General features: G+C 38.9%; 1 protein-coding gene across 2 annotated transcripts; it reads right to left on the minus strand.

Annotated features, from left to right (window-relative positions):
* Positions 1-264: 264 nt before the first annotated feature.
* frzb (frizzled related protein) lies at positions 265-21233 on the minus strand. 2 transcript variants are annotated; one of them, XR_011917971.1, is made up of 9 exons: positions 20822-21233; positions 12529-12777; positions 10986-11021; positions 9812-9871; positions 9227-9292; positions 4645-4849; positions 3578-3641; positions 2737-3086; positions 265-2605 (listed from the first exon to the last, which is right to left on the minus strand). XR_011917971.1 is itself a non-coding variant. In XM_072397397.1 (8 exons), exons 1-8 carry the CDS (start codon positions 21024-21026, stop codon positions 3027-3029), a joined length of 945 nt encoding a protein of 314 aa, XP_072253498.1. In that variant the 5' UTR covers positions 21027-21233; the 3' UTR covers positions 265-3026. The 2 variants fall into 2 exon arrangements, 1 of the variants encoding a protein (XP_072253498.1); XM_072397397.1 differs by having other exon boundaries at positions 265-3086.
* Between the last annotated feature and the right edge of the window lie 5239 nt (positions 21234-26472).

A 26472-nucleotide genomic window follows, 5' to 3' on the forward strand; every position in this document is an offset into this window, starting at 1 on the left:
GTGCTTTTAATAATCAGTAAACCAAAGTTATGTTTTCATATATTTGCTGCTGGTGTTGTTGTTGTTCTTATGCCCCCCCCCCCCCCCCACACCCCACACACACACACTTGTTAATGTCTTAGTGAATAATACATTTGTAGTGATTTCTGAGTCTGATGTTGCTGCACATGCTGATGTAAACCAGTCAAACATAATGGGACTGTTTTTCATCTTGAAGCTGATGGGAAAAGGCAGAAACAGATGCACCACATTGTGAGATTAAGGTCATGTTTGTCTTCTGTTTATTGTTTAAGTCAGAGAACAAGTTGATGCCACTGTTATGATCTGTGAAGTAAGAAAAATACAAACTGTTGCCAGTTACTGAAACAGGAAACACATGCTAAAATTCATCTGTTTCTCAGGTTTAAAAAGAAAGAAAGGGACACGTAATGAATAAATATTCATAGGTGTAATGAAATGGTACATTTAGACGTTTCCATCCACATCACATTCTCCCCAGCATCCTGTTTCAACAGGAAACACAACAAAAATGGGCAGAAATAGTCAAGAGGCAGGATTCACACATAATACAATTGGTTACCGCTTCACAATGATTGTACCCAATATTTGGTGATGTAGAGACATTTTCTCAACTTTTCTGCAAGTGACGCTAACAAAGAGAAGTCAACAGGCCAATTCAATGAAAGCAGAGACAGTGTGAATCCTGCCTGAAGGTTCAACATGCCCTCTGTTACATCAGCTCATGAGAAATACCCCCCCCCCCCAAAAAAAAAAAAAACTGCATGCCACCGTAACCAGAAACATAGTGAAATCAAATATGAGATCAACAAACGGTCTTAAAACTGTGCAATATTCACTTAACTGTATTCTCATTCTGTATCTTTAAGTGGTAAATTACGTACTGCAGTTTAAAACGTAGTTTAAAATAGTTAATATTCAGAACTCTGAATTGCATATTCACTTTCACAATTGAAATTTATCAAGCAAGAAACAATAATGTAGGTAAATTCAAAGTGACACACAGAGTATAGATGAGTAGGAACTGTATAAAACAGATGGATGTAGCCACAGTGACCTCATCGACTCGAGCCTCGAGCGTAGCAACTGGGCCGACACCGCAGACAACTAAAACATACTCTGCTTTATTTTTCCCCCCAATTCTATTCTAAATTGGACCAAAATCAACACAACGACCATTACTCAGCATTAAAGATGACCTGAAACTATCAACAGAGGCCATAAAGTAATAGCGGATCCCATCCCGGCTGTCATTGAGTGAGAGGCGGGGAATGGATAGGTCTCAAGGAGTAAAATTCCAAATAGATTTGTTTTCAGATAAATGTTGAGACCACACGAGGCTTCATGGATGGACTAAAACAATGACTCTGTGCTTATTTGTCTCTCTGATCAGTTTGTGTCTGTGGTGGGGAGTATGTGTATCTTTAGAGACATTATTTTGTCTAGTCGTCATTATTTTGAGTCTCCTTTGTTTTTTCTGTCTGCACTGATTTTGTTACTTAAGTGTTTTTGTGCCTTTTTCAGTTATTTTGCGTCTTTCTAGTAGCATTGTGTCTATATCACGTGTCCCAACTGTTGCCTTGAGTAGTTATTTTGTCTCCGTGAAGTAAGTTTGAGCTCCTGTAATCATTTTTGTGTCCATTTGCTAGCCGATTGTTTTTAATTGCAGCTCTATTTTCTGCGTCTTTGATGTTATTCATGCGTCTACAGACAATTTTAGTCTCTTTGTAGTTTTGTAGAATTAAATTTGTAGAATACTGTAAAACAGTCGTTTTGGATAATTTATACATTTATTTTTGTCATTTTGGGCTTATTTGTGATAGTTGTGTGTCTTTACAGTAATTTTATGTGCCTATGTCGTCTTTTTTGCAATTTGTTTCACATATTTTGTGGTTTTCTGTGGAAGTTATAGATTTCTTTGCAATAATTTTGTGTCTTTATATTTTTTAATGCATCTTTTTATCGACTTTGTGTCTCTAATCAGTTAGATTTACTGATTTACTGTTTGTATTTGATAAGTCATGTATTGTTTTCTGTCTCTTCTTGCCTTTTTAAAATCTTTTTGTAGTCATTTTGTGTTACTCTGTTGTAGCTGTATATCTATTCACAATCATATTTCTGTCTCCTTGTCATCTATTTGGATTGCTGCAGTAATTTTGGATCTAATTTTTGCAAATGACCATCTTCTTATAAAGTTTTCAGTCTCTTTCTTTTTTTAAATTTGCTTCTCTTTATAGTTGTTTCATTAGTGGTAGCTGTATGTTTCTCAAATGGTGAATGCCTCTGAAGTTTGAATCTCTTTGCAGTCGTATGGTTTAGTGTATCGAAAAAGTTTACTATTACTTCATACCGAGGCTGGCACTCAGGAACCAGAGCAACCCCTGACAGATCTGTGCCACCCATCCATCCGCAGCTGACGTTCTTGCTGGCTTTTCTGCTGTGGTTGTCGCTGTTATTGCTGCTGCTGTTGTTGAATAATCTTCTCTCATTTCCTGCAGAGTTTAGTCAAGTTCAGGTTGAGGCTAAGAATCCATCATGCCAAAGTCCACATGGCTTTTGTATCATCGAAACGTCCTCTATCCCATCACTGTGGTAACATAACCAACATCCAGCGTTATTTAAAAACTGGAACCACAGAGAAGAGCAGTGCGGCCAACATGGCCAGCATTGAAAATAAATTTGGTCCAAAAAAAAAAAAAAGAAAAAAGTGTCAGTTACCATTTGGCTGTGCGTAGGTTTAGGACAACAGCTTTAAAGCTCCACCACCCTTCTTGTCTTAAGTTGAGTGCTTTATGTGTATGCAAATACACACACAAACACACACGATGACACACTAAATAATGTTTGTGCAAAGAAAATAAATGGCAAAAAACTGACTCTAGACAGTCTGATAGATGAAGAGATGAACTACATTCAGCTACAACAGCCTGTGATAGTGCAATATCTACACAAACACGCTCACACACACACACACCAAACATACACACAAACACACAGACAGTTGGATCTCAGTGGCGACTCCGGCGTGAAGCTGCTCGGCCTTTCCCCTGCAGGATCTGATCCCATTTCTGAACAGAAGGACAGGGAGACAGTGAAACTGACAGCAGACATCATCTGCCACAAAATAAATGAGAGAAGAAGCAGTGATGGAGCAATACTGGCTAGTGTGGAACAGCGTCACCAGCTGGCAGCTGAAATAACTACGACTTTTAATGGTAATGAATAACTCAGAAATGAGAATATCGCATGAAATACCTTCAGCTGCTGCTGCCTATCATTTTCCCACAACTGAACCATTATTAGGTTTAAATTTAGGCTGTTTGGAGAGGCTATGATCTCAGTGTTCAAAAAACAATGACAAACTTGCCCAAAACTTTTACACCAATGAAAGCAGGTGACAGTAATCTGAAGTGGTAGGGCTAAAAGCAGCATTTTAGCAGCATTTGCTAAAAGCAGATAAAAGTGTCTCTTTTGAGAGAGCAAGAGCAAAGCTAAAGAGAGTAAAGCGGAAGTGTGTTAGAAATGAAACACTGCTATAGGTGGATATTTTGTTACACACCTTGACCTTCTTGCCCATTCTATCCTTCCATTTCTGAGCAATAGAGCCATCAATCAGGAGCAACCTGCAACCACAAATGCAAAATTAGCTTGTTTTTCTGTAGCCAACGTGAAAATACGATAAAATCAACTATACATTTGTCTGTGACTTGTTATCATGGGTATAAACAGTAATAAATCAGAGTAACACAAACAGGATTTGCACAATTGGGAGCGTATGTATGAGAATGTCACTGTTTTGCAAGGAAAAAAACCCCCAGAAACAGGGGTTTTCCCCACAGGAGTGATTCCAGTGCCTAACACCAAAGCTCTGGCTCAAGCCCAGAGAAAAAAAAAGAAAAAAAAAAAAGGTTTTACTTGATCAAAGCAAATAAACGCTCATGTCAGGGTTAAACTGAACTTCAACACTGATGTGCAGTTAAAGTGACAGTGTAAGCACGTGAGCCAAGTGTTCCTCTCAGAGTTTGTGAACTCTGCCCAGTTCATAGCACTGAGGTCGCTGTTTTCAATTACATTTATAAACAGTGTTTGCTGCTATATTTAAAAATAACGATTATAGACGAAGCTCAAAAACAACACGAATAAATCCTGTTTTACAGCATCGTTCAAAAACACAGTGCAGTGATCCGAAATAGCTGTCAGTATAACAAAGTTTGTTAGAAAAAACAGACTTGTGTTTAAAACGGCATTTGAAACTAGAATGGTGATATTAAAACATCAATTTGCAGGTAAAATGAGACAAACACTGTGACCTGTAGATAAACTAGCATCTATGGTCCATCTCTGTGGTCCTTTGAAATACACTGAAGGAAGGTTCAAACACACAGTGAAGAAGACATGTAAAGGAACACAATGATGTGGCTCTGTGGTAGCTCTCTGACTGTGGAAAACCAAACCAGTTCTGAGCTTGAACCATCTTAAAACCAGTTCCATCACTAGAACTGAAACAGCACTTGAATCACTTTGGTCAAAAAAACTTAACGGGGAACTACTAAATTCTCGTTCGAGTGACTTGTATTGAATCAACTTCCTTGGGAAAGCTAATTGTGCATCTCCTGCGGCTCATACCTGGACGTCTCCTCATTCTCGTAGCCCATAATGAGGTACTCCTCCCCAGGAGCCAGAGGAGGGCACAGACAAGAGGATGAGTAGTAGAGTGTGTGTGTCTCCCTTGGAATGTTGACCAGAGATGACTTGAGCACCTCCTTCACATCCACCACTGCTGTGGGCTCCAGACCACGATTCCTCACCTCCCTAACTCGCGCCCGGATCACTAAAAGAGGGAGTTGTCAGCAAATACTTAACCTCTGAACACAGTAACATAAAAGCTACAGAAAACAAACTTTTCCAGAGCTTAAATTTCTCTGATATGTACCAATGACAGTATCTAATCTATCCAGTTCACTTATGGAACTCAAGGCTGAGCCATTGGTCCTGTACTATTTACTGTTAACAGGTTAACATGGTCCATGTTATAGTCCATGTAAAGCAAATTCTGATATTTCCTGCAAAACATGTGTTAGAAAAATAACTTTGAAAAATATATTGTACTCGATTGTGGGGTTAGACAGTTTTAAAAATTGTTTTCTGGGTTAGAATTTTTTTTTAGGCCAGCAAGAAATCCACACTTGATGATTCTGAAGAACTTTATGGAGTTGCAGGTCTACTGCTGCCTCAACTCTGGCGTTATTCAGGGGCTAGCAGTGGACTGAGCTAACCTTTTAAAAGACCAAACTCACATATTACAAATCATAAATCAATTAGGGCAGCAGTATATCACCAACTCCAGTGTTCAGCGAGATAAAATGACCCTGGTGTCTCTGAAGAGAGGAGCTTCAGCTCAAATAGTCCAGTTAAAGAAACCACACTATTCCTTAAACATGGACAACAAGATTATGTTGTTTAATCCAGCTTCTTAGACCTTTTAAATGCATAAATATATATATATATATATATATATATATATATATATATATATATATATTCTTTCACCTGCAATGAACTTCCATGGTCTCATGGTCTAAAATCTAATTCATGGACTCCTAACATCACATTTGGATTACCGTAACTCGCTATCTAATATCATCAATAAAAACGTCATCTGGTCAAGAAAGCTGCAATAAAACTACCCACTAAATCCAACATAATAATACAAAGAAGACCAGTTTTAACACACCGATGTAGAATTCTGAGTACTTTTACATGAACACCATTCTGGGCATTTTGTTCTATTTCCAACATCTTAATCCCTTTAAAGCTTGAATCCAACCTGAGATCTTCTGACAGAAATCTGTTACTTCTGAGACTAAAAACCAAAGGAAATTTTAGAGTCTCCTATTTGTAAATTATTTATTTAAGTCAATACAACTTTGCTTAGTTGATTTCCTACATTTTGTACTTCTTCTCTGGTGAAGCAATTCGAACATTTTAAATCTCCAGATTTGTGAAATTGTTAACAACAATTAATCTTCACGAATTAAAACTGAATATAGTTTGTTAGGCTGCTGTCCTTGGTGCTGAAGAGACAGGTTTTAAGTAAGGATGCACATATATATGTCAGCAAAATACTGGTATCGGATGAAATTTGGCAAGGTGACCTTGATTGGCCCATTGGCCAATAGGATGCGTCATGGTGAAGTCACACTAACTGACTTTGTAATGCTTTAACAGGATGTAAAGTATTCAAATACTTAATTTATTTTTATAGTGCATATTAAACTGTTTCCTGGCACAAAAGGAAAAATTAACAACAAGAAAACTTGTTGTGGGCCTTCGGCAGAATTAACTTTAACGTTGGTATCGGCTCAGACTTTCAGAACTGGTGCATCCAACCTTTTTAGGAAAATAAATATAGATGTGAGTTTATCATTCCATTTATGTAACCCATTATACAAAAATGTATACCTTACACCCAAAGCAAAGTGTAATTCAAAATTAAGTAAGGATATTTTTTTTTATTTTTTTTAGAAAGTTAGGTTTTATCATGAGTGCACACTTTTGGTGCTCAGTGGCCGTCACTTTTTCAGCATTTGAAATGTCTGGTGTGTGTTTCAGGTCACGAGGCCTGCTGTTGTGGTCCCCCATGGTTCCATTAATGACAAACCATGGCTGACACACATGGAGAAGAGATGGCTAAGACACTCAACATCCAAAAAGCCAAGTGGCAGCAATCGCTTTTCCCAAAAAAAGAAATGACGTGGCAAATAATGTAGCCAATGCAAGAGATGCTGTGAGAAACAAAGCAACTCAGATTACAGAGAGTAACCAGAAACAAGTTGGAGTGGCTGTAGAAAAACCTGCAGTTATTCGGCAAGGTGAGAGCACCAATATAAACATTTATAAATGTCTGACAGACCATTGTGCTTTAAAAACGTGTTCTGTTACAGCAATATCTGAGTTTTAATAGGAACTCTGATTTAATGATGGTTGGGGGAAAAACAATCTAACTTTTTTCCTGTATGATTTCTGGAGGCAGAAGTGCTTGTGAAGTCCAAATAGAAGTCCTTTTGGGATTTGCCAATCATGCCTGTGTGCTGCTGTAATCATCTGGAAAAGCCTTTCTGGTCAAGTTTTTTTTCCTCCTATCTTGCTAAGCTAACAGTACGTGCACCAAAACCTTTCCTTTTAAATCAGGGAGGAAAACAGCTCAGAGGGAAAGAATCTGCTGAGGAGTTCAGTGATTTAGTATCACTGAAGAGTTTCAACACAACACACTGGAGCACATAAAAGAGTTTTCAGACTTATGAGAGGAGACAACTCGATGCTCAGATCATATTAAAACAATCTAAAGTTGTCTTCCTTTCTTAACGTCTTAGCAGGCTGAAAAATCTAGACTGCCTCGTTTTTAAGTTCTGATTGATTATGTCATGCTCCCTAAGGATGATGATGTCAAGTTGCATGGTATGTTCTGAAGCTTTGCCTTCATTTGAATTATATTACTATATATCAGAGACAGATCCATCTGTGACCTTATTATCTAGTGTTGACCAAACTGCTTAAATTACAAACCATATTTCTAGAAAATTATGGAGGCTTTTCTAAAATACAGCAAAAAACTAGTTTGAACCAGTTTTTAACTGACCAGTGTCACCACTGACCATTTCCATTCTATCAATAAAATATAAGAATTTGACACTGGTTCACATTCAAAGTTGGGATAAAAGGTGTGATAAAGGTGTGTTATTGTGTAACATTGCCTTGCTTTTCCACAGAAGCAGCTGAAACGTGGACTACTCGTGTACACTATCTTTCTGTCCATCTGAGATTAGCTTGTGTGCAGAGGACTTGGCCGTGTTTCTGCACAGAGGTGATATTTGGCCTCCTTCTTGTGTAATGCAGTTTCAGGTAACATCTCCTGATGCAGCAGTGGGCTATGCTGAGTGAAAATAGGTTTCTAATGATGCATTAATGTCACATGGTATGGTATAATTTCTTTCCTTTTTTTCTTCATTGTAGGTTTTACCACATACCAGATACTAACTAACACTCTTTGGTACCATCTTGGAAAACGTTCCATAAAAGCTGAGCCAATACTGTTTATTGATAAGGCAACACTGCAGAAAGCTCATTGATCAGAGAATCATCTCCTGTGTGCAGTAATAATTTTCTGCTGCAGCACATACAAATCACACAGAACATTAATCACTGATATCACATTTTTGTGCATGACTAATGAGTGCATGAACTTGTTTACCATCAGGGAGTACAGATGGACTGATTTTTGAGTCTTTGCTGACTGGAGTTGAGCTTTGGAGTGTTCATTGTAATCTATGCTAAAATATATTCAGATCCTTTTTAATTAAAAGCCTGTTGCAAACTATTTTAGTGCAATAACTCCTCTATACTCCTCACTTGTAAGTCTCTTTGGATAAATGTGTCCGCTTAATCACTTTAATGTAATAAACACACAAGTTGAACCATAACATAGAGTGCAACGGGGAAAAAGAACACCATCAGGCGCCTGAGGCCTCGACAGTCATCCAACACTTACAGCCCTTGGCCTTTACACACTGAGATTTCCCCAGACTCCCCAAATATTTCATAATGTTATGCTCTGTAGATGCTGAAAGACCAAAGTTACTTGGGAAATATCTTTTTGGAGCTTATTGATGACTCTCTGATTGTGTTTGGCACATAGTGATGAGCCACAAAGAACTATGAAGCCAATTCTACTTTGGTTATTGTGAGAGCGAGCTGTGACCTGCCATGACCTTTTAAGCTGTGTTTTATGTTTTTCTTCCATGCAATGGTTTTACCGTCTTGGGTTTGATAAGTCTGACAGACGCTTGTAGAGACCTTCCTAGCAAAAAACGGTTGAAATGGCAAAGCGCCCCCTTTTTGTAATGCCATTTTTTTGTGTTTTTTCCGTGTCTTATACAGACCAACAGATGCAAAAAAAACATCCCAAATCCTGAAGTTTCTTTATGCATCAGATGTGTGTGGTGTATGGGCTTTTATTATTCACAACTATGCGATAAAAAGCATGACAACAAAGTGAACATTGTGTAAAATCATCACAGAGCTGCAGACTGATTTAATTCTCAGCAGATAGAAAGGACCCTTTAAGAAAAGGATTATATGAGTAAATAAACAACATTATATTATGTTACATATAAAACTGGAAACTGGAAAAAAGTCCAAGATGGCTCACCGTAGTTGTAGTTGTTCTTCAGGTAGGTTTTCTGACCCATTCTGACGGTCTTACATTTGCAGCGATCTACACACACACACACACACACACACACACACACACACACAAAAGTTAAAATCTTTTAAAGAAACTGGTCCAAGGAGAGGCTGTGGTCAGACCACAATCCTGTGGATGGAAAAAAGACTCTCACAATGATTTCTTGTGAGGGTTAAAGTCAACAAAATAATATTTTTTGTGTGAGGAGAGTGCTTTAATACTTTAATATTTTAAGCTAATTGTCTGCTAAAAACTTCACTGTGCAGATAAAATAATGATAATAAATCAAGATCTGAGACCCTGCCCTATTGTTTCAACACATTTCATATACATTTGACAAAATACGGTCCTAATTCGTGACCTTTAGAAGGTCATGCTGTCCACACAGCTCAACATAAATGAACACAGTATCCATCTTTAAACTGTCAACAAAAAAAGGAAATTAAGAAGAAGGTCTCCTAAAATCCTTAATTAAATCCTCTTAATGACACACCCTTCCTTGGAGCAGACGAACTGGGAAAAAAAAGGTAGGGAGAGTGAGTACATCACCTCCATTTGGTCCCCTGCAGTGGAGATTGTTGGAGTCAACTGGAAAGTCTGGATTGGTTTCTGTGAAGGAATCAAACCCAGAGAAGATCAGGTTTCAAGTAAACTAGATTACAGACTAGTTGTGTGCGCCTTGTGTAGGTTTAAAGGACTCAACTGACCTGAACGAAACCCAGAACAATTTTCATGACTGACATTCCAACCTTTCCACAACATGGAGGGTACCGCGATTACTTGAGAGATGTTATTCCCTCACTGTACGTTTCTCCTGCTTTTTGGCTACTCCTTGACTGTGTTTCTTTACCTCAAATGTCTTCTGTTGGATTCAAGTCTGGAGACGCACTTGGCAAGCTGATCGTTTTGTCTGTCTTTGGATGCCTCTCCTGTCAGGACTCTGGTGACAGAGTTTTCTTTTGTTCAAGTATTTTTTCATTTTCACATCGGTTTATAGCGTTGCTGACAAAACGTCATCAACACTCGTCCAGCCCCATGTAATCACACTTCTGCCTTCATGCTTCACTATCATGATAACTCATCCACAGTGATACTCCTGGACAAGTTAACGCTAATCATGCTTGACTGAATCAGAGCTGAACAAATTTATCTAGGTCTCATCTGACTGAAGAATGTACATTCAATACCAAACAGGATTATCTTAATGTTCTTTAGTTGAGTTTAATATTGAAGTTCTTTGCGCATTTCTTGGATAACACCCATGCAGGTTGACGTTATCTTGGACGTCTAAGCTGCCATCTTTCTGCTGTTGCAGCTGCCCCATGTTTGCTCAGGATGGATTGAATCAAATCAAAGATTCATACTGATCTGCTGGTTTCCTTAGTTGGATATTTGACATTTTAGAAATATTATTATCCACTTATACAGTATATTGTGAATGGTTTTGGTTGAAAATGACTTGCTTGTCTCTCATTTGTGGAAACTACAAGGTTGAATCTGTTTGACATGATGTGACCGCTTGATCAACCTAATTAACAGCACTGTGTGCATGTTTGTATACTTCTGTCACTCATCAGAGAGGAATCTGTTTGGCCCCAAATTAATTTTTCTTACTTCACTTTTAGTTAGTAAAGATTCGGTAAGGTGCTGCAAATCAACAAACTAACGCAACAGCCTTGTTTCAGGGAAAGTGAGGATGGAAGGTGAAAGGACAGAGCCTCACCTGGGTTACACCTGGTTGGGTCCTGGTAGTACGGACCTATAGAGACACAGAGAAATTCAGTCACTGAACAGAAAGAAAATACATTCGAAGGAGAGGTTCTTGGTGTTAAAATAACATAACATACTGAGGTTGTTGGAGCTACAAAAGCTAAAGTTTATCCTGAGGGTATAAGCTGCTCCTACGCTGTAGAAAGAGTCAATAAGAAAACAGCCACTGAGGATCCTGTTGAGCACAAAACAATATGTAATCAGTCTAAATGTTGTGGGGCTCCAGACTTTTCAGATCACGCTAGATTTTAATTGAACACAGATTTTAAAATTTCCGACAGGATACCTAAAACTGATCTTTACTATGTAAAGGTGTGGAAACTGACTTTCCACGACTGTTGATTTTGTTGTTTTGTTAGCAAAGAGTTACAACCATCTGACAAACTGTGCCTGCTGCTTTGGATTTCTTTCCAACAGGAGAGAAACTCCCAGAGAAAGTCACTGGAATGACTTTAAGGATCCACCCTGACTGAACCTCAGCAAATCAACAAATCACACTGAGGGAAAATCCCAAAGCCCTGCTGTGCTGAGCTGAGCCAGGGCAGCTCAGAGATTCGTGGGCGTATCGTTATGGAGGTCAAAGGGGTTGAGATGAAGGTTTTTTTCAGGACTTACTGGTCCTGGGCCTGTTTGGAGAAGCAGAGGACAGTAAGGGTTTTATTGAGTGTAAAACGAGTGGGCCGCTTGTATCAAGGAGCTCTTTGAGAAAGTCAGTGGGAGTGAAATCAGAGGGGAAATGACTCATGCTATCTGTTCGTGAGGGAACAGAAAGAGGAGAGTAGGAACATGGCAGAAAACACCGACAGGGCTCAGCTACGCTGGGAAAACTGAGCATGTTTGTAGTGTAGAGAGTTAAGTGTCCTCATTCAGAAGTTGCTTACAAAGTTTGCACCATTGAAAATATTGATGCTGTCAGATGACTGAAGGGTGATGAAGGGTTGCTTAGAGTCATACTGCACTGATCGAATTGGGTCATTTTGTCACATGCACATTCTTATTTCTTTTCTAGGTCTTAATTTGAAAGCTGTTTGATTACTCTGTGACTGTACATCTTACCTCTGAATCTGAGACCACTTGTACCAAAAATTCATAAGCACTCGTACTGTCTGTGCATGTGAAAATAGCAATAAAGTCTCGAATCTTCGCGTGATCTCTGATTTGAGCCCATGAGTGGATAGAGATGGTGATCATCCAAAGAATTCACAGTCAGCGAGAGTTTATAAAATTGTGAGTGGCAAAAAAAAAGAAAAAAGAGGCAAAAATCCTCTCTTTAAATGGGCATCTGTTTGAAAAAGGCTATAGATACTGAGATAAAACATAATTTATGAACATAGCAAGTAAATATACTCATTTTTCTCTTCAAAGAAAATTTAGTGTTTTGACAAACAGAATCTCTACAGTTCTCCCTTTATGTGGAAATCACCCTGTCAGTACACTTCTAATAATATAGCAGCCATATCATGACGATAATAAAAGACATAACATGGTGAATATACCTGGACCTTCTGCCTTGACAATGGCCTCTGGTGAGATGCAGACTCCGCGGTCGTACAGCGGCAGCTCGTTGCAGGCCAAGCTGTCGGGCCAGCTGTGATTGTAGCGCCTCATCACCGGCTCGCAGCCAGACTTCGCCCGCTCGCATACTGCCTTGCAGGGTTTGATGGGCTCGTGCTGGAAGTCAATGGTACAGATGGGAGCATACATGGCACAAAGGAAGAAGAGTAAATCCGGACTGCAGCCAGTACCTGGACAGGTGAGAAAACACAGATGTGTAACTAAAATTGTTTTCTTTAAATCAATGGAAAGAACATTTTTGGTTGATGTAAACTTTACTGTGGTTCAACTATATTTTTCATTTCATAACTGTTTTTGGATAAATTTGAAGAGAATTGGTGGGTGTTAGCCTCTTAGCAGTTGAACAAGATTTTGACGTTAGGCTACATCTTGCCAACCACCATGATGGGCGACATGCTGGAGCTTTTTGTACATTTGTGAAGGTTAGCAGATTTGTTCAGCTCATTCCCCTGGTTCTGAACATCAAAACCCAATTCACTTTACCTACAACCGTGCATGGCAAACAATTGGATCTCTTCTTCTAATGTGCGATAATATATGAGATTCATACTGATTTAATCTTCTGTGCAAATGCACAGCCAAGACAGTAGACGATCCAATGAGTGACTGCATTAGATGCACGAGTCACCAACAGCCAAATGCTCAGTTACAGTGTCTGCTTATCATTGGTTGGTCAATAGCTGGCTTTGGCAAGGACATGGCTTCCTGCTTAAAATAACCTGCCCTATAGTCTTAATTTAGGCCCTTTTACTGAAAGGGGAAGACCAGGCACAGCCATTGCATAAAACTAATGCTATTAACTCAATCTGGTCATTAAATGGACAGAGATTTCCGTAGCCAGTGAAATATCTCTCTCATAACTGTAGCATACAATAGCATTGAAAAAGAACAGCTTTGTAAAGTACAAACACCTCAAACTTGTACTTAAGAGCACAAATATACAGCCCCTATATTCTACCACAGTGAGGCTCCCACATCTGTTAAACTTTGTGTGAAAAAATGTAAAAGGATGCTTATTCAGTCTCAGCTCAGTTCATTTGAACCAGAGTTGTTGTTTTTTCCCCAGCAGGACTCACTTCTTACATGAGTTGGGGTACGCTGTGTTCAGGAACCTCTGGCTGACAACACACTGGATGTTCAAGAGGATGGTTAATGTAACTGCCACACCGCTGCATGTTTCACACAAGATGAGTACACAGAGAGTTCAACAGTGGGTAGAGGAGGAATCAGCTTTTTTTATTGCAGAGCAGGGCTGTGGGTTGGCTGTGCAGCTTCACAATGAAGTCACAGAACTATTTTGAACTTGTGACCTGAAACTGCTTCCTGGTTTTTGGCCTGCACAGCTTTCATTAGAACATTTTTTTGGTTAAAGCTTAGAGTTCTCACTTTCTCTTTCCACTCCTCCAACCTCAGCTGTACTTCAAGTTCAGTGAATCCCTAAATGTACACATGTGTAAATCATAAACCTCGTGGCAGTTCATAAGGGTGGTCTGCATGCCTTAAATTTTTAATCTGCTTTACATTTAAAGAATATTTTGAAAATAAGACCACAAATCTCAGAAAGTCAAACAGTGCAGAACACTTATATAACATTTATATACCCAAGTAAGTTAGAAAACCAGTTCGCACATCAAGTTGCTGAAGTGAACACAAATCTAAGTGACACAGGAATGTAAACTTCTTCATAAATTGGACATAATATTGGCTACTTTTGGCATCTATTGGCAAGTTATGCCAGTAGAACAATTTGTGTGGATCAGATTGCACCTAAAATGTCATGAGCTGGGGCTAACCTGGGTAAAGTGCACGCCAATATATTATAAATTGGCCTAAAAATGGATTATAGCAAGTTTTAAATGCCTGAAATTAGGCAGACACACTCACCCTTGTTCAAAACTGTTATTCAAGGCCCAGAAGACGAGGCCCAGATGTGTGCCATTTTTTGGGCCAAACCTTCTTTGCTATCTAAATTCTCTGATACACAAAACCAAAGAGAAGAACCAAGCCCAGATAAAATAATGTTTGGCCTCAACACGTCTCACATCTGCAGTTTTCTTTCGCCCACATTTGGCCTTGAATGATAGAATTGACTCAGGATGAATGCGGCTGTCTTGATTTAGCCACCAAATCTGCACTTTCCCTGAGCCCCACCTGGCCCTCACAACACTTTCCATAACCCAGCAATGCTGGCTGTTGACATTTAGGCCACATCTGGCTCATAGAACGCAGACTATAACTGAAGGTAGATCCAGCTCATGACCTCTGGGCCACGCCTAAACCCACGTATGACTTGCCAGTGCTGTAATGTTATTTGGAGTGGGGTTGTGATAAAAATCCCCTAATGTGTCATCTCACATCTTTAGAGTACTGACAATGAAAATACAAAACAAAACAAAAACCTAACACACCGTAAAGATGACATCCAACTGCCAAGTAGGATATACAATCTAAGCCTGCACAAGATGACATAACTTTTCAGTGTAGAAAGGAGTAGTAAAGCATAGACTGTATGTTATTCAGTGAAGTTTTGGATAAAGTCGGATCATCATCTATTAAGTGTTTAGTATTCAGCAAAGTCCTAGCTCTGGGGCTTATTTTTTCTCTCTCTAATAAACCCAATCTAACATGTATGGACTGAAAAAAGATGTTGTTAGGTTCTGATAGAGCCAATGGTACATTACACACCAAGCAGACTTTCATCAACGCACTCAAAATTTGCGATAGCTGATTGTCTGCTTGGTATATAAAGGGCCCTTAGCCCGGTTCCTGCATAAAATCAGTAGATCCTGAGACAGAGTAATCACCTTAAAGTTGATGGTTGGTAGTGGCTCTTTAAGATTGTATTTGGTAAGGCGATACTTTAAGCTTTGTACAACTTCTTAGCTTAAGGTGTCAAAACAATAACATGAGCAAATAAGCACTAAATTCCAAACACAGCTGCTCGCTGATAGGAATGTCAGTTTATCAGGCATTGAACCATAAACCAAAAGCATGTAAAGAATCTGCTAAATGGAGGGTGACAAACAAAGCTATAAAAACTAATCCTAAATAAAAAAAATTAAAAATCTCCTTTGATATTCACCCAGTAGCTGTTGAGACTACAATTTTCAATTTAATATTGGGGAGTATATTCATTTTCATATCCCAAAGGTCAATATTCAGTTAACACACACTAATCCATCCAGAGCTCAAGTATTATCAAGCAAATACAGAACCAGGGAACATAAACATCACCAAAGAAAGTAGGATTCATCCACAAGGCAGCTTGGATAACTCCAATAGTTTTTGGATTGATAGATTAACGTCAGAGTCTTGTTGCTTGTTCTGTTAAAAACAAGCATCAACTGATCCGACAAGCACCAAAAATCCTCTACAACCAAAGTACAAAGCAACAGCTTCCTAATTAAATGTGAGCTGAAGTCATAAGTGCTTCTGTCTGCTCTGCATGTGCACACTGGCTTAATTAAATCAGCTCTATTCAATGCACTATTTGAGCAATGGAAGTAAGCAAAGTGGGCAGATATGGCATATTATAAGCAGAAAAATATAGACATATCCCAGAAACAAAAAGACTTGCTCACATGTCAAATACATTCAGTTTACAGACTCAGAGTGGGTATGTACAGAGCGTGCCGATTTCCAGAGCAACATTGTCAGCTCAAACAAATTCAGATTGTGATGTTTGATATCAGCAGGAAATCAGTCTGTTCCTGTCCTTAGGCAGAGGTTTAACAGGGTTACCAGTTCCAGATTTCCAAATGTGGAGATGTACCATGACTTTGCTTTTGTAACACAGCATCACCTAAACTGAATCCAGTATGTATATTCCACAAAGCATGCTGTCAGAGTAGTATTAGGAACTTGGACTAAAGATGCAGAACAGCTACTAATTTCCATTCACCTCTACTGCACAGTGGTGGAATTAAGCAGAAATACAGCACTGTGCAAGTCTTAAACAGAACATAAGATAAACAAAGTTTATACAATTCTAACAAGCTTAAAAGTCAATATTTGGTCTGAGCTCCTTTATTCTCCAGCACAGCCTGAATCCTCTTAGAGGAGCTTTCTGTCATTTATTTAAGCAGTCTTCAGGAAAAGTTCTCCAGGCTTCTTGAAGGACATCTCAAAGCTCTTCTTTGGAAGTCGGCTGTCTTTTGTTCCGTTCTCTGTAAAGATGATCCCACACTGCTTTGATAATGTTGAGGTCCGATAAATAAATTATGTCTTTGTGACCGGCTGCTGGTAACAAAGTGCATTAAGAATCTAAAAATTGGTTCTTTGCAAAGTTGTCGGTTATGCATAGACAACACAGGTTCATCCCTTGAGTTAGGTGCCTTTTTTTAAAGCTTGAATGATTTACAGGTCAGTGTTAAGAGGACTTACAAATAAAATTTGACATTCCTCCAAAAATAGTCAGTTACAAGGACTGGACTGAAAAAAAAAAGCAGCCAATGCCCAAAGAAAACTTTAAAAGACCTTCAGAAAGCCTGGAGAACGATTGCTCAACATGACTTTAAAAGATTACAAGCAGGTCTGGCTTCTTATATAACTTATATGATCCTCCTCTCCACAACTCATACATGCAGGAGCCATGTGCAAAAATTCAGTGGTTATTTCAAAGAGAAAGTGAATAACAGTAATTTTTACGACACTGTAAAGATAACCACAACTGCTTCACCCAGACAGAGTTATTTCTAATCCAGAAATATACTGTTCAAACTAGTATTTGGTTATTTTGGTGGAGTGTGGGCATAACCTTAAGACTAGGACTGCAACTGAGGGGGCTATCAAACTACCTTTTCACATAAACCAACTAATCAACAGAGCTAGGGTAGGTCATGTTTTATTCTGGGCCTTTAAAAAAAAGACACAACAAAGCAAAATGTATTGACTGCTGTTGATGCTTTATTGGCCCAAATTGTTTCAAGGTTGACCAACTGATTCTGGCTCCATATTTATTTTTCCCAGGAAATGAGAAAACTCCTGGGAAGGATTGAAATGAAAGATTTTTAACTTTGGTCACATTCTTCACCGTCCGCTTCCTGGTGAGTGAGAGGGTTGATAATCTTTGGAAAATGGTTCTTGCTCTGAGACGGTTTCTGTAAGTAATTTTATGAGTGACTGACTGGAATATTTGGGTTCTTGGAGCAGCTACCGAAGAGTTTTGATACGTGGTATGACGGTCTTGGATCATGGCTGCAGCTAAACCAGAACACAAAATTGTTTCCGTGATCTTGAAGTGAACAGATGGTTTAGGAGTTTGGAGCACAATCAGCAGCAAATGGCTTAACTGTTTAAGTCCTCTGATACATAAATGAGTAAACTGCTCTGATCTGGCATCGGTTTGAAATCAAGTCAAATCAGAAATCAGTTTCTACCTTCTCCTCCAAACAAAAAGGACAGTCAACCCAGATCTTAAACAGATAGAGATGCTACGGTATGTCTTCAAGAGAACTGCTCAGATCAGTGCTAAGAACATGACTGAGCTGAGTTCTGCAAGCCCAAACTTACTCCTGATGTAGGAGAGACTTTCTCCAGATTAGGTATGACCTGTTATTTAGTACAAGGGTTCACTTACTTCTTCAACCAGCACCGTGAATGGTGCGCTCAGTAAAGACATGACATAAAATACAACTATGTTTGATTGGTTCAATCGCACTTAAAGCATTCAAGACAAACAGCCAACTTTCGACTTTCTCTCAGACATATTTGCACATTCAGTCACAATTTCAGACATGTTAACATATTAGTCAAGCCTAAATTATGCAAAATCAAGCTTCTCAAAGCCAGCTTAACACACCCTGATAGAGTACAAGATCAACTCACTCTGCATGCATAAGCTCAGCTAGACTTAAATGGACCTCAGTGCTCTGTACATGCTCCAAAGTTCCACTTTTCCAAGTGTAAGTGTATCTTAATGCAGCCCAATGAAGCTGCTCTTATATTGTTCTGTTACTTTTGTCAGGTTGAATGCATCAGAAATTAAGACTATACATCAACTTACGGCCACCCAAAGCATTTCCAGACTGTTGCTTTGCTCTAATAAATTCCTGATTTTAATACCACAGCATCATCTAAAAGAAAAAAGAAATCACCATTTAAGTGACTTAAAGCCAACATCTGTCCGGTGAATTCAGCTGTACTTACATGCACGGTGACCTCCTGCAGAAACAGTTGCAGAATGTTTAGTCAGTACCTCAATTTCCCTTATGTGCACATAAACTGAGGACATGGATGGTGGTCCAATGACCAAGTCGAGCTGTAACTGCTGCTCAACTCAACCGTGCATGTAACCATCGACTGTAACTACGCAGAGGTGAACAACATTGTGTCTCAATGCTGGAGTGTGGTAGTAGAGGGATTACACAAATGACTTGAGATCCTTTCTCCATTCGACACTGTACTTTTTAGATTTAATTTTATTTCACTTTTGTTTTCAATCACAGTTTAGTGCCTTTCTGATTAGATACTGACTGAAGTAAGGCTCAGAAAAAATCCTGGAAAGACAAAAACCCTAAAACACTCCTTTCTGATAAGTCCCACCCACATGCAAAGGATGGACATGTTACAGGTAAGAAAGAAGCGAACACTGCGGTATGTCCTGCACAAACACAGTGATTTATATTTTGTGCCTTTAATCATGAGAGAGACTTTTACAGGGAGTACAAAAAAAAAAAAGCCAAAAGTCCTTAGACATGGTGATTAGGAGGAGACATAACTTTCACAGCTAGCATGCACGGCTTCTTCACACATGGAAAGATACTTTAATTAAACCAGGGATAATGAACCCTGAAAGGTTTTAAAAAGGGATAAATAATCCTTGTGAGCTGCAGCTTTTACGAACTAAGATTATTTCCCCAATGTGACTAGTTTACATTACATGTCCTGCACAAGTTAAAATACTCACATGGTGGCTTTTTAAGTACATGTTGCCTGCTTTTAAGCCTAAAACCTGTCCTTATTCACAAAAATGAATAAACAAAACAAATGGTCATCAATTTAAACACAGTGCATCACTGTTTTATCTGGACAACTGTAGAAAACGAATAAAAAAAGTAGAAACTAATTCCCATCTCAGACAAAGATTTTGCAAACACTTTGCTGGAAAGGTGCACGGACGAAGTGCAACCATGCTTTTCCATTTACACAAGTGGATTTACTCTTAGAAATTATTGAAAAAGCATCTCCAGCCTAATCCACAAGAGACAAAAAAAGAACCATTTCTGTGGAGAACAAAGTAGTCCCAACAAGAATGGACGACAGTGTTTCTGGACATGTTGCTGTTAGAAAAATAAAAAGTGTAGTGGAACTTTAAAATACTCTGATCTTCATTTCTGTCCTCGTCTCCAAACCATTTATATTCTTCTTTTGAACTCATAAGTAACCATAAAAGCAATTAATAAATAAATATGTAAATAAATAATAATAAAAAGTAGGTATGGGCTTAAACGTAGTGATTACTTTAATTATGAATCAATGTTGAATATATTGTTTTCTGTTGCCCGATCTATGAAATATAAACACAAAAAGCAGAAAAAGGACATAGAAATGTCATAAACTCAAGGTAATCTTTTCAAATAATACAATCAGAAAAGAATACTTTTTTCCCTAAAGCAATTTAATCAATTATTTTTACTTTACTTTTACCATATTTCTCAACCGTGTTCTAAAAAATAATATAATAGTTGGCATAATCAGTCAATTTCTGAGGCTCTCTTATTTGAAGACTAGTTTTATAACCAAGCAACTTTCTGTTGTTTTGTTTAGATTCATAGACCTTCATCATAATTTGAGATGATTCATTTGTCTTGAATGACTGATTCAACAAATCTTTGAGCCTAAAGTCAAACTTTCAGGGGTTATGAAGACTCTAAAGCCTTTGCATTTCTTTTTAAACTCTTAGATGTGCCATCTTAATATTTTCGTCAGTTTAACTGAAACACCTTTCAAATTTGCTAACAAAAAGGCAAATAACTGTGCATCATTTGCCATAAAGAAATGCAACAAAAACGTTGTGCATTTAGGTGAAATTCTTTTACAAATTCAATCTAACTTGAAAGTTAAACTGTAACCACAAACATTCATGAAATAGGGTCAGTTCCTAACATGACTGCAGGCACATTATAGGAGCTCAGTATGTCAGTTCATTATGCACCAAGTCCATTAAAGAATCAGTAAAGAAGTTTTATTAGGGCACAGGCGGCTTTAACTCACCCAGCAGCCCCTCGAACTGCTCGATGGCCAGCACCGCGTTGTCCTGGGTGCTGTGGTGGAGGTGGTTCGGCATCTTGGTCATGTTCCAAGGCATGGACCGGCACAGCGGGATCCGCACCGGTTCGCAGGACGCCGCCAGAACCGCAGGCGGCCACAGCACGCAGGACACGGCCACAAGAGCCACGGAGAGTCCCGGGGAGAGCATGACGGTCAGTTCAGAGAGCGGAGGGACACACTGAGGCCTCGCAGCGCAGTCGGTGCTCCGGTGAAGGATCAGTCATTCACGGTGAGTTAAATCCAAATCAGGACGGGTTTTTGTTCCTACTGATTGGTGCTTTTCTGCTGCTGCTGTCCGGCCCGCAACTCGAGAGTGGAGCTGCTTTCTTATGCAGACTTCCACCTCCACCTCTTCCTCAATCCCTCCTTCTCTACAACTCCCCTCCCCTACTTTCCTCACCTCTCCTCCTCCTCTTTCCCCCCGTCCCTTCTCTTATCCTCCACACTAAAAGGCAGATTCCTTTTAGATGAAAAGTCAACACGAGTAAAGCCACTAAAAAGCTCTTAGATGTTTATGTCATTACATTTTATGGAATAAGTGCAGAGTACTTACCACACATGTGAAAATAATCCTCTGCAAGTAGCCTGAAAGTCATGCATTCAAAGTTTATGATTTATTTACTACAAATGCATTGAATTGCAAAATGAAATCGAGTTGAGTGGTTAAAAGTCTGGGGGTTCTCAGTCTCAGACATGCCCCCCTCCAAAGGGCCATCAGATAAATCTAAAGTCACTACAAGATTTGAGGTTCTGATACACAAACCTGTTTTCTGTTTTTTGGAATCTTCAGGTATTTTGTTTGGTACAAAATATTTTTACTGATATTCAGATGAAATACAGGTGTCTGCTGGGCATTTGGGGAAATCAGTGAGCATGCATAAGTGCACATAACTTCAGTTTTTTTTTTTTTATCACTTGAAACGTGTAAAAGGAAATCTGCGGAACACAGTCATAAAATATCCAGCATCTCCTGAGCATAGAGGTGGCTGCTTGCCTGCAGAGATGGAACAGTGAACAGAGAGATGTCCTGATGACTTCTTCCAATGTCAGTTGATGTATTTTGATGAAATTCAGACTAGTACACTTATCTGAGTTCAACATAATTGAAAGCTGAGCATATTAGCTGAGAATCCAAATAATAGATGTGAAATAACATGCTGGAAACACAAAATATGCTTTAATCAAAGTCTCTCTAAAGCCTATGCAGAATAAACAATGAAAGTGCCAACATGAAACTTGGCTTTACCTGCAGCAGCAATCAGCTAATGAACTGCTGACAGGGAGAACAAGTAGATGGTTAAAAACTCAGAGTGCGTATAAAAACAGATAGACAAAGCCACCATGAGTCCACCTGTAGATTTGTTGAAACATGTCATGAAATATCAGGTTTAGAGTCGTGTATCGGAATGAGAAGTAGAGCTATGTCAGTCACAAGGTAGCCCATCCCTAAAGCAAGAGCATGGGAAAAGCACAACGATGCTCAGTTAGAGCATGTGACTCTGATTCTGAGATTCTGTGTTCTCACAGCATATGCAAGGGAGGGCTGTCTGGATAGTGTGCGGAGGCTGAGGGACATGATGCAAAAATTAAACTGCAGAAATCCCTATTTTGTTTACAGCACGCAAGAATGATAAATGAGGCTAACTTGTGACTGTTTTGGCATTTATATCAAAACCAGGTGTGTTTAAATGCATCCATAACACTGGTGAGGCAGTGGAAAGCAAAATACAGGTCAGTACAAAAGAGTATGAACATTCATGAACTTACTCACAGTAAATGCTCCGGGAGAAAGTCAAAAATCCAGAGAAAATGTAATGGACATTTGCATTCTCACATGCAGACCCTGGACAATTACAGACTTAAAGTACATTTGTTAGAGGAACACGATGTTATTACTTCAGGACATTTAAGTTGTAACGATTACTGACATCTGGTAATCAAGTCAGAGATAGCAACCATCTCAAATGCTGTCCACACACCAGGTAGCAACAAACTTCATCTGTTTATGTAGACTAAACTACCCTTTGAAAAGAAAAACAACAACATTCCTCCAAAATTTAATCACCAAATACTTACTCAACAGGGATTACACAAGTTGCCTCCTCAAGTTATTGTTTCTTTGACAGGTTAATTGATGAGGTTAATTCATGCCTTGTTTCTCTTTGATCCTCTATTTCTCTCAATGAATAAAAGCATTATTTATTTATTAAAGTAATTAGATACAAACAGGAAACAGTTTTAGATGATATAGTGATTCTTTCTAGTAACTCATTGTTATGTTACGTACTACAACTTTAACAAATCGTGACACTCAAGGATGTAAATTCACCTAGAAAATATGAAAAGAAAAAAAAAAAAACAACCTGATAGAAGACCATGAAAGTGATTGTACAGTACTATAAAAAGGAATTGAGGCATCCCTCATTTCTTCAAGCATTGCCAGAAAAAACAGAAATAGGTGCAGCAGGAAATACACCTTTAAGGCAAAAACAGAGTTTATATGATCCAAATCCTCAGGAGCCCGAAAGTCAGTATTTGGTCTGAGCTCCTTTATTCTCCAACACAGCCTGAATCCTCTTAGAGGAGCTTTCTGTCATTCCGTTAAGTAGTCTTCAGGAATAGTTCTCCAGGCTTCTTGAAGGACATCCCAAAGCAGTAGATGGATCAGCTGAAGGTCCAGATGCATCTCTCAGGTCCTGTTTCAGGTCTTTGTTGGATTTTTCTTCTTTCTTAAGGACATCACTTTCAGATACTGTTCATCTGCTGTAAATAGTTTTAGGTCTGCCACTTCTTCTGTCATCCACATGTTTTAATTTCTGACCTTGTTAGTGGAAAAATACTATTTAATGTCTCTCAAATAGTTATCTTTCATAGATGCAACTAAAGAAATTGGAACAAATTATATCTTTCAACATAAGCTGCTAGTAACAAAGTGCCTAAAGATACAATTTAAAATAGGTTCTTTGTTAACTTGTTTGTTATGTGTAGACACAGAACTGTCTCATCTCTTGAGTTGGATGCTTTTTAAAGCTTGAATGATTCATAGGTCAGTGTTAAGAGGCCTTGTAGACAAAATATGACATTCCTCCAAAAATAGTTAGGTACTGAACTGAAAATGAATGAAAAAGCCGTCAATGTCCAAAGAAAAACTTTGAAAGACCTTCAGAAAGCCTGGAGAACTATTGCTCAAAACCACTTTAAAAGATTGCAAGAAAGTCTGGCTGCTTGGAAGCTAACTACAAAGAAATGAGGGGTAGATCAGGACTTTTGCACGGTACTGTAGTTTTGTAACAATGCTCAAACCCGGTTTCGTCACACCGCATAGCAGATCCAATCTAACACCAAACGCTCTGTTTGACTTGAGACACACTTGCCTGAACACAGAGATGTTTCACTGCAGCTTCAAATGATCTAATCGCGATTGCTTGGAAGCACTTATGGTTCCAACAGGTTCAATGAGCAGAACTGTAACAGTGACAGTGTGAGAGACTGGACATCCTGACAAACCTCCACATGCTGGAAGTCTTAACCATAACGAGGCACTTGACCAGTCACTAAAACTGGAACGACGGAGAGAAACCTGTAACTGATTGAGTGGCTGATGTTGACCTCTGACCCCTGCAGGCTTGTTGCATTAACAGCTCTGTTATTGGTCCATTAAAACTGAATATGACGCAGCAAACTGTGGCACTGTGTGTGTGTGTGTTGATATCAGTAATGGTTGTCAGATGTTGGAGGAGCTTCACATGTAAGGGTTGAGTTACAGCCAACACACACACACTAACACACGCACAGACTAACACACGCACACACAGCCTCTCTGGGTTTTCTGACTCATGGATCAACATGCAGAGAACTGAATCAGCACTTTGCCTTTCATCCTTCCTTCCCTCCTTTCTTTTCTTCTCCTCTTCTCTGTCTGTTCTTCTTTCTTTCGCTGGTTCTCATGATTCCGTCTCTGTAAGTGTGTTTTTTTCTGACGTAAAAGCCTCTCTCAGTTGGCAGGAAAATCTTATCAGAGGAACAAACACGCACACATTTACGAAAGTAAACACACACACAGTGAACACGCATTCCTCAGCTACAGAAAACCCTTTACCCTCCTCATCCTCTCCCCTTTCTTCTCCTTTTCCCCTCTTATTTTCTCATTCACTTCCTTTCTCATCTCTTTATTCCCTTCTACTCATCTCCAGTCCTCATATCCTGCATGTCCTCTTCTTGTTTATCTTCTGTTCCAGTCACTTTTAGGGTTCAGGTCGTAATCAGTTTTAGGTGTCTGGGAATGCATTATGTCACGAGGGTCCTCACAAAGATAGTCATGCAGACTTGTGTGTTGGGGCAATGAAAAGGTGTAATTTCAGCCAAAGTGAAAACTGTTTCTCCTTGTATGTGGAAATATTCTTGGAAACTACCAGAATCTTTTCCAACATAAATAAGACTGCAGCTGTACACACATGTGTGCACACACGGTATTGCTAAGGACTGAAAGTAATCTACAACCATTACTGATTTTGCTGCAGAGCCTGAAAGTGGAGCTAAAAATGTTCTTTGCCCCTGAGGCTGGTGTTTGAGGAACACTCACAGGGGCATTAAAGAGATCTGATTTGGCTTTGCTCTCGCCATCTGTACTGTCTATTTATGATACAGAGTTTAAAAATGTGAATGCACAACAGTCAGACATCTCTTCTTTACTTCTTGTCAAAATCAGCAGCCTTCTTTTGTCTAAAACACATAAATTAAAAAACAGATTGAACACCAACAGCATCTCATTGGCAGTAGTTTTCACACTGCACCAGACAACTGTGGCCTGTATGATGTGAGCGTTAGCAGTGAATGGAACAGCTGATGCTGTTGATAATTCTTGTCATCTTTTGTGGGTAGCCATAACAAGCCGACTAAAATGTGTACAGATGTGGACACTCTGGAGGAGGCTCCAGTACTCTGATTTTGCTATTTTCTACAATGGTGTATGATTGCATATAGAAGAGAATAAGTAAAAAATAAGTAAATAAGTAAATACTGCCTGAAAAGTCTTATTAGCCTGTTTTTTTTTTTTAACTTTGTGCCCATTAAGATCAAATGTTCATAAATCTAGTCTGTTTCAGATTAAAGGCTGAAAACACAAGCTCTGATTACTGGCATTTCCAGTTTTAACAGCTTTTTAGCTGCTATAAGTTTTACAGGTGCCGTTTTAACAGTCTGAACGATAAAAGTATGGATGTGGCGCCCCCTTGTGGAAATTTAAGAAACATATCCACCATCCAATTATTCAGACATCAGTTTCCCAGCAAATATTTTAACGTTTTATTATTTATATCATTTCCATGTACTGAAGAATTTACCTTAGCAGGCCAAATAGTTTATTTGTCATATTATTTTTAAGAAATTGAATACTAAAGTACTAAGATACTAAAGTAAGGCTTGTTTTATCAGTCATGTACTTTATAGATGTGTCACCATTGCAGAGCTCCGGGGAAACTCTGACAAGCAGCAGGTGTCATGTTACACAGCAGCAGCTCACCTCCAGCAGAGTTGGTCCAGTTTAAAACCATTGGGTACGACTTCACACTGGTCAGACTGGGCTTGTTCTGGTC

Source organism: Leuresthes tenuis, unplaced genomic scaffold (genome assembly GCF_036924035.1).
Source record: "Leuresthes tenuis unplaced genomic scaffold, fLeuTen1.0.hap1 SCAF_12, whole genome shotgun sequence".
NCBI lineage: Eukaryota > Metazoa > Chordata > Actinopteri > Atheriniformes > Atherinopsidae > Leuresthes > Leuresthes tenuis.

Coding starts and splice junctions, on each gene's coding strand:
- frzb (XM_072397397.1), bottom strand. CDS start 21,026: ATGCTCTCCCCGGGACTCTCCGTGGCTCTTGTGGCCGTGTCCTGCGTG. Junction 9,872..10,985: donor CCCAACCAGGTGTAACCCAG/GTGAGGCTCTGT, acceptor ATTCCTTCACAG/AAACCAATCCAGACTTTCCA. Junction 4,850..9,226: donor GAAGAACAACTACAACTACG/GTGAGCCATCTT, acceptor TCCCTCTTTTAG/TGATCCGGGCGCGAGTTAGG.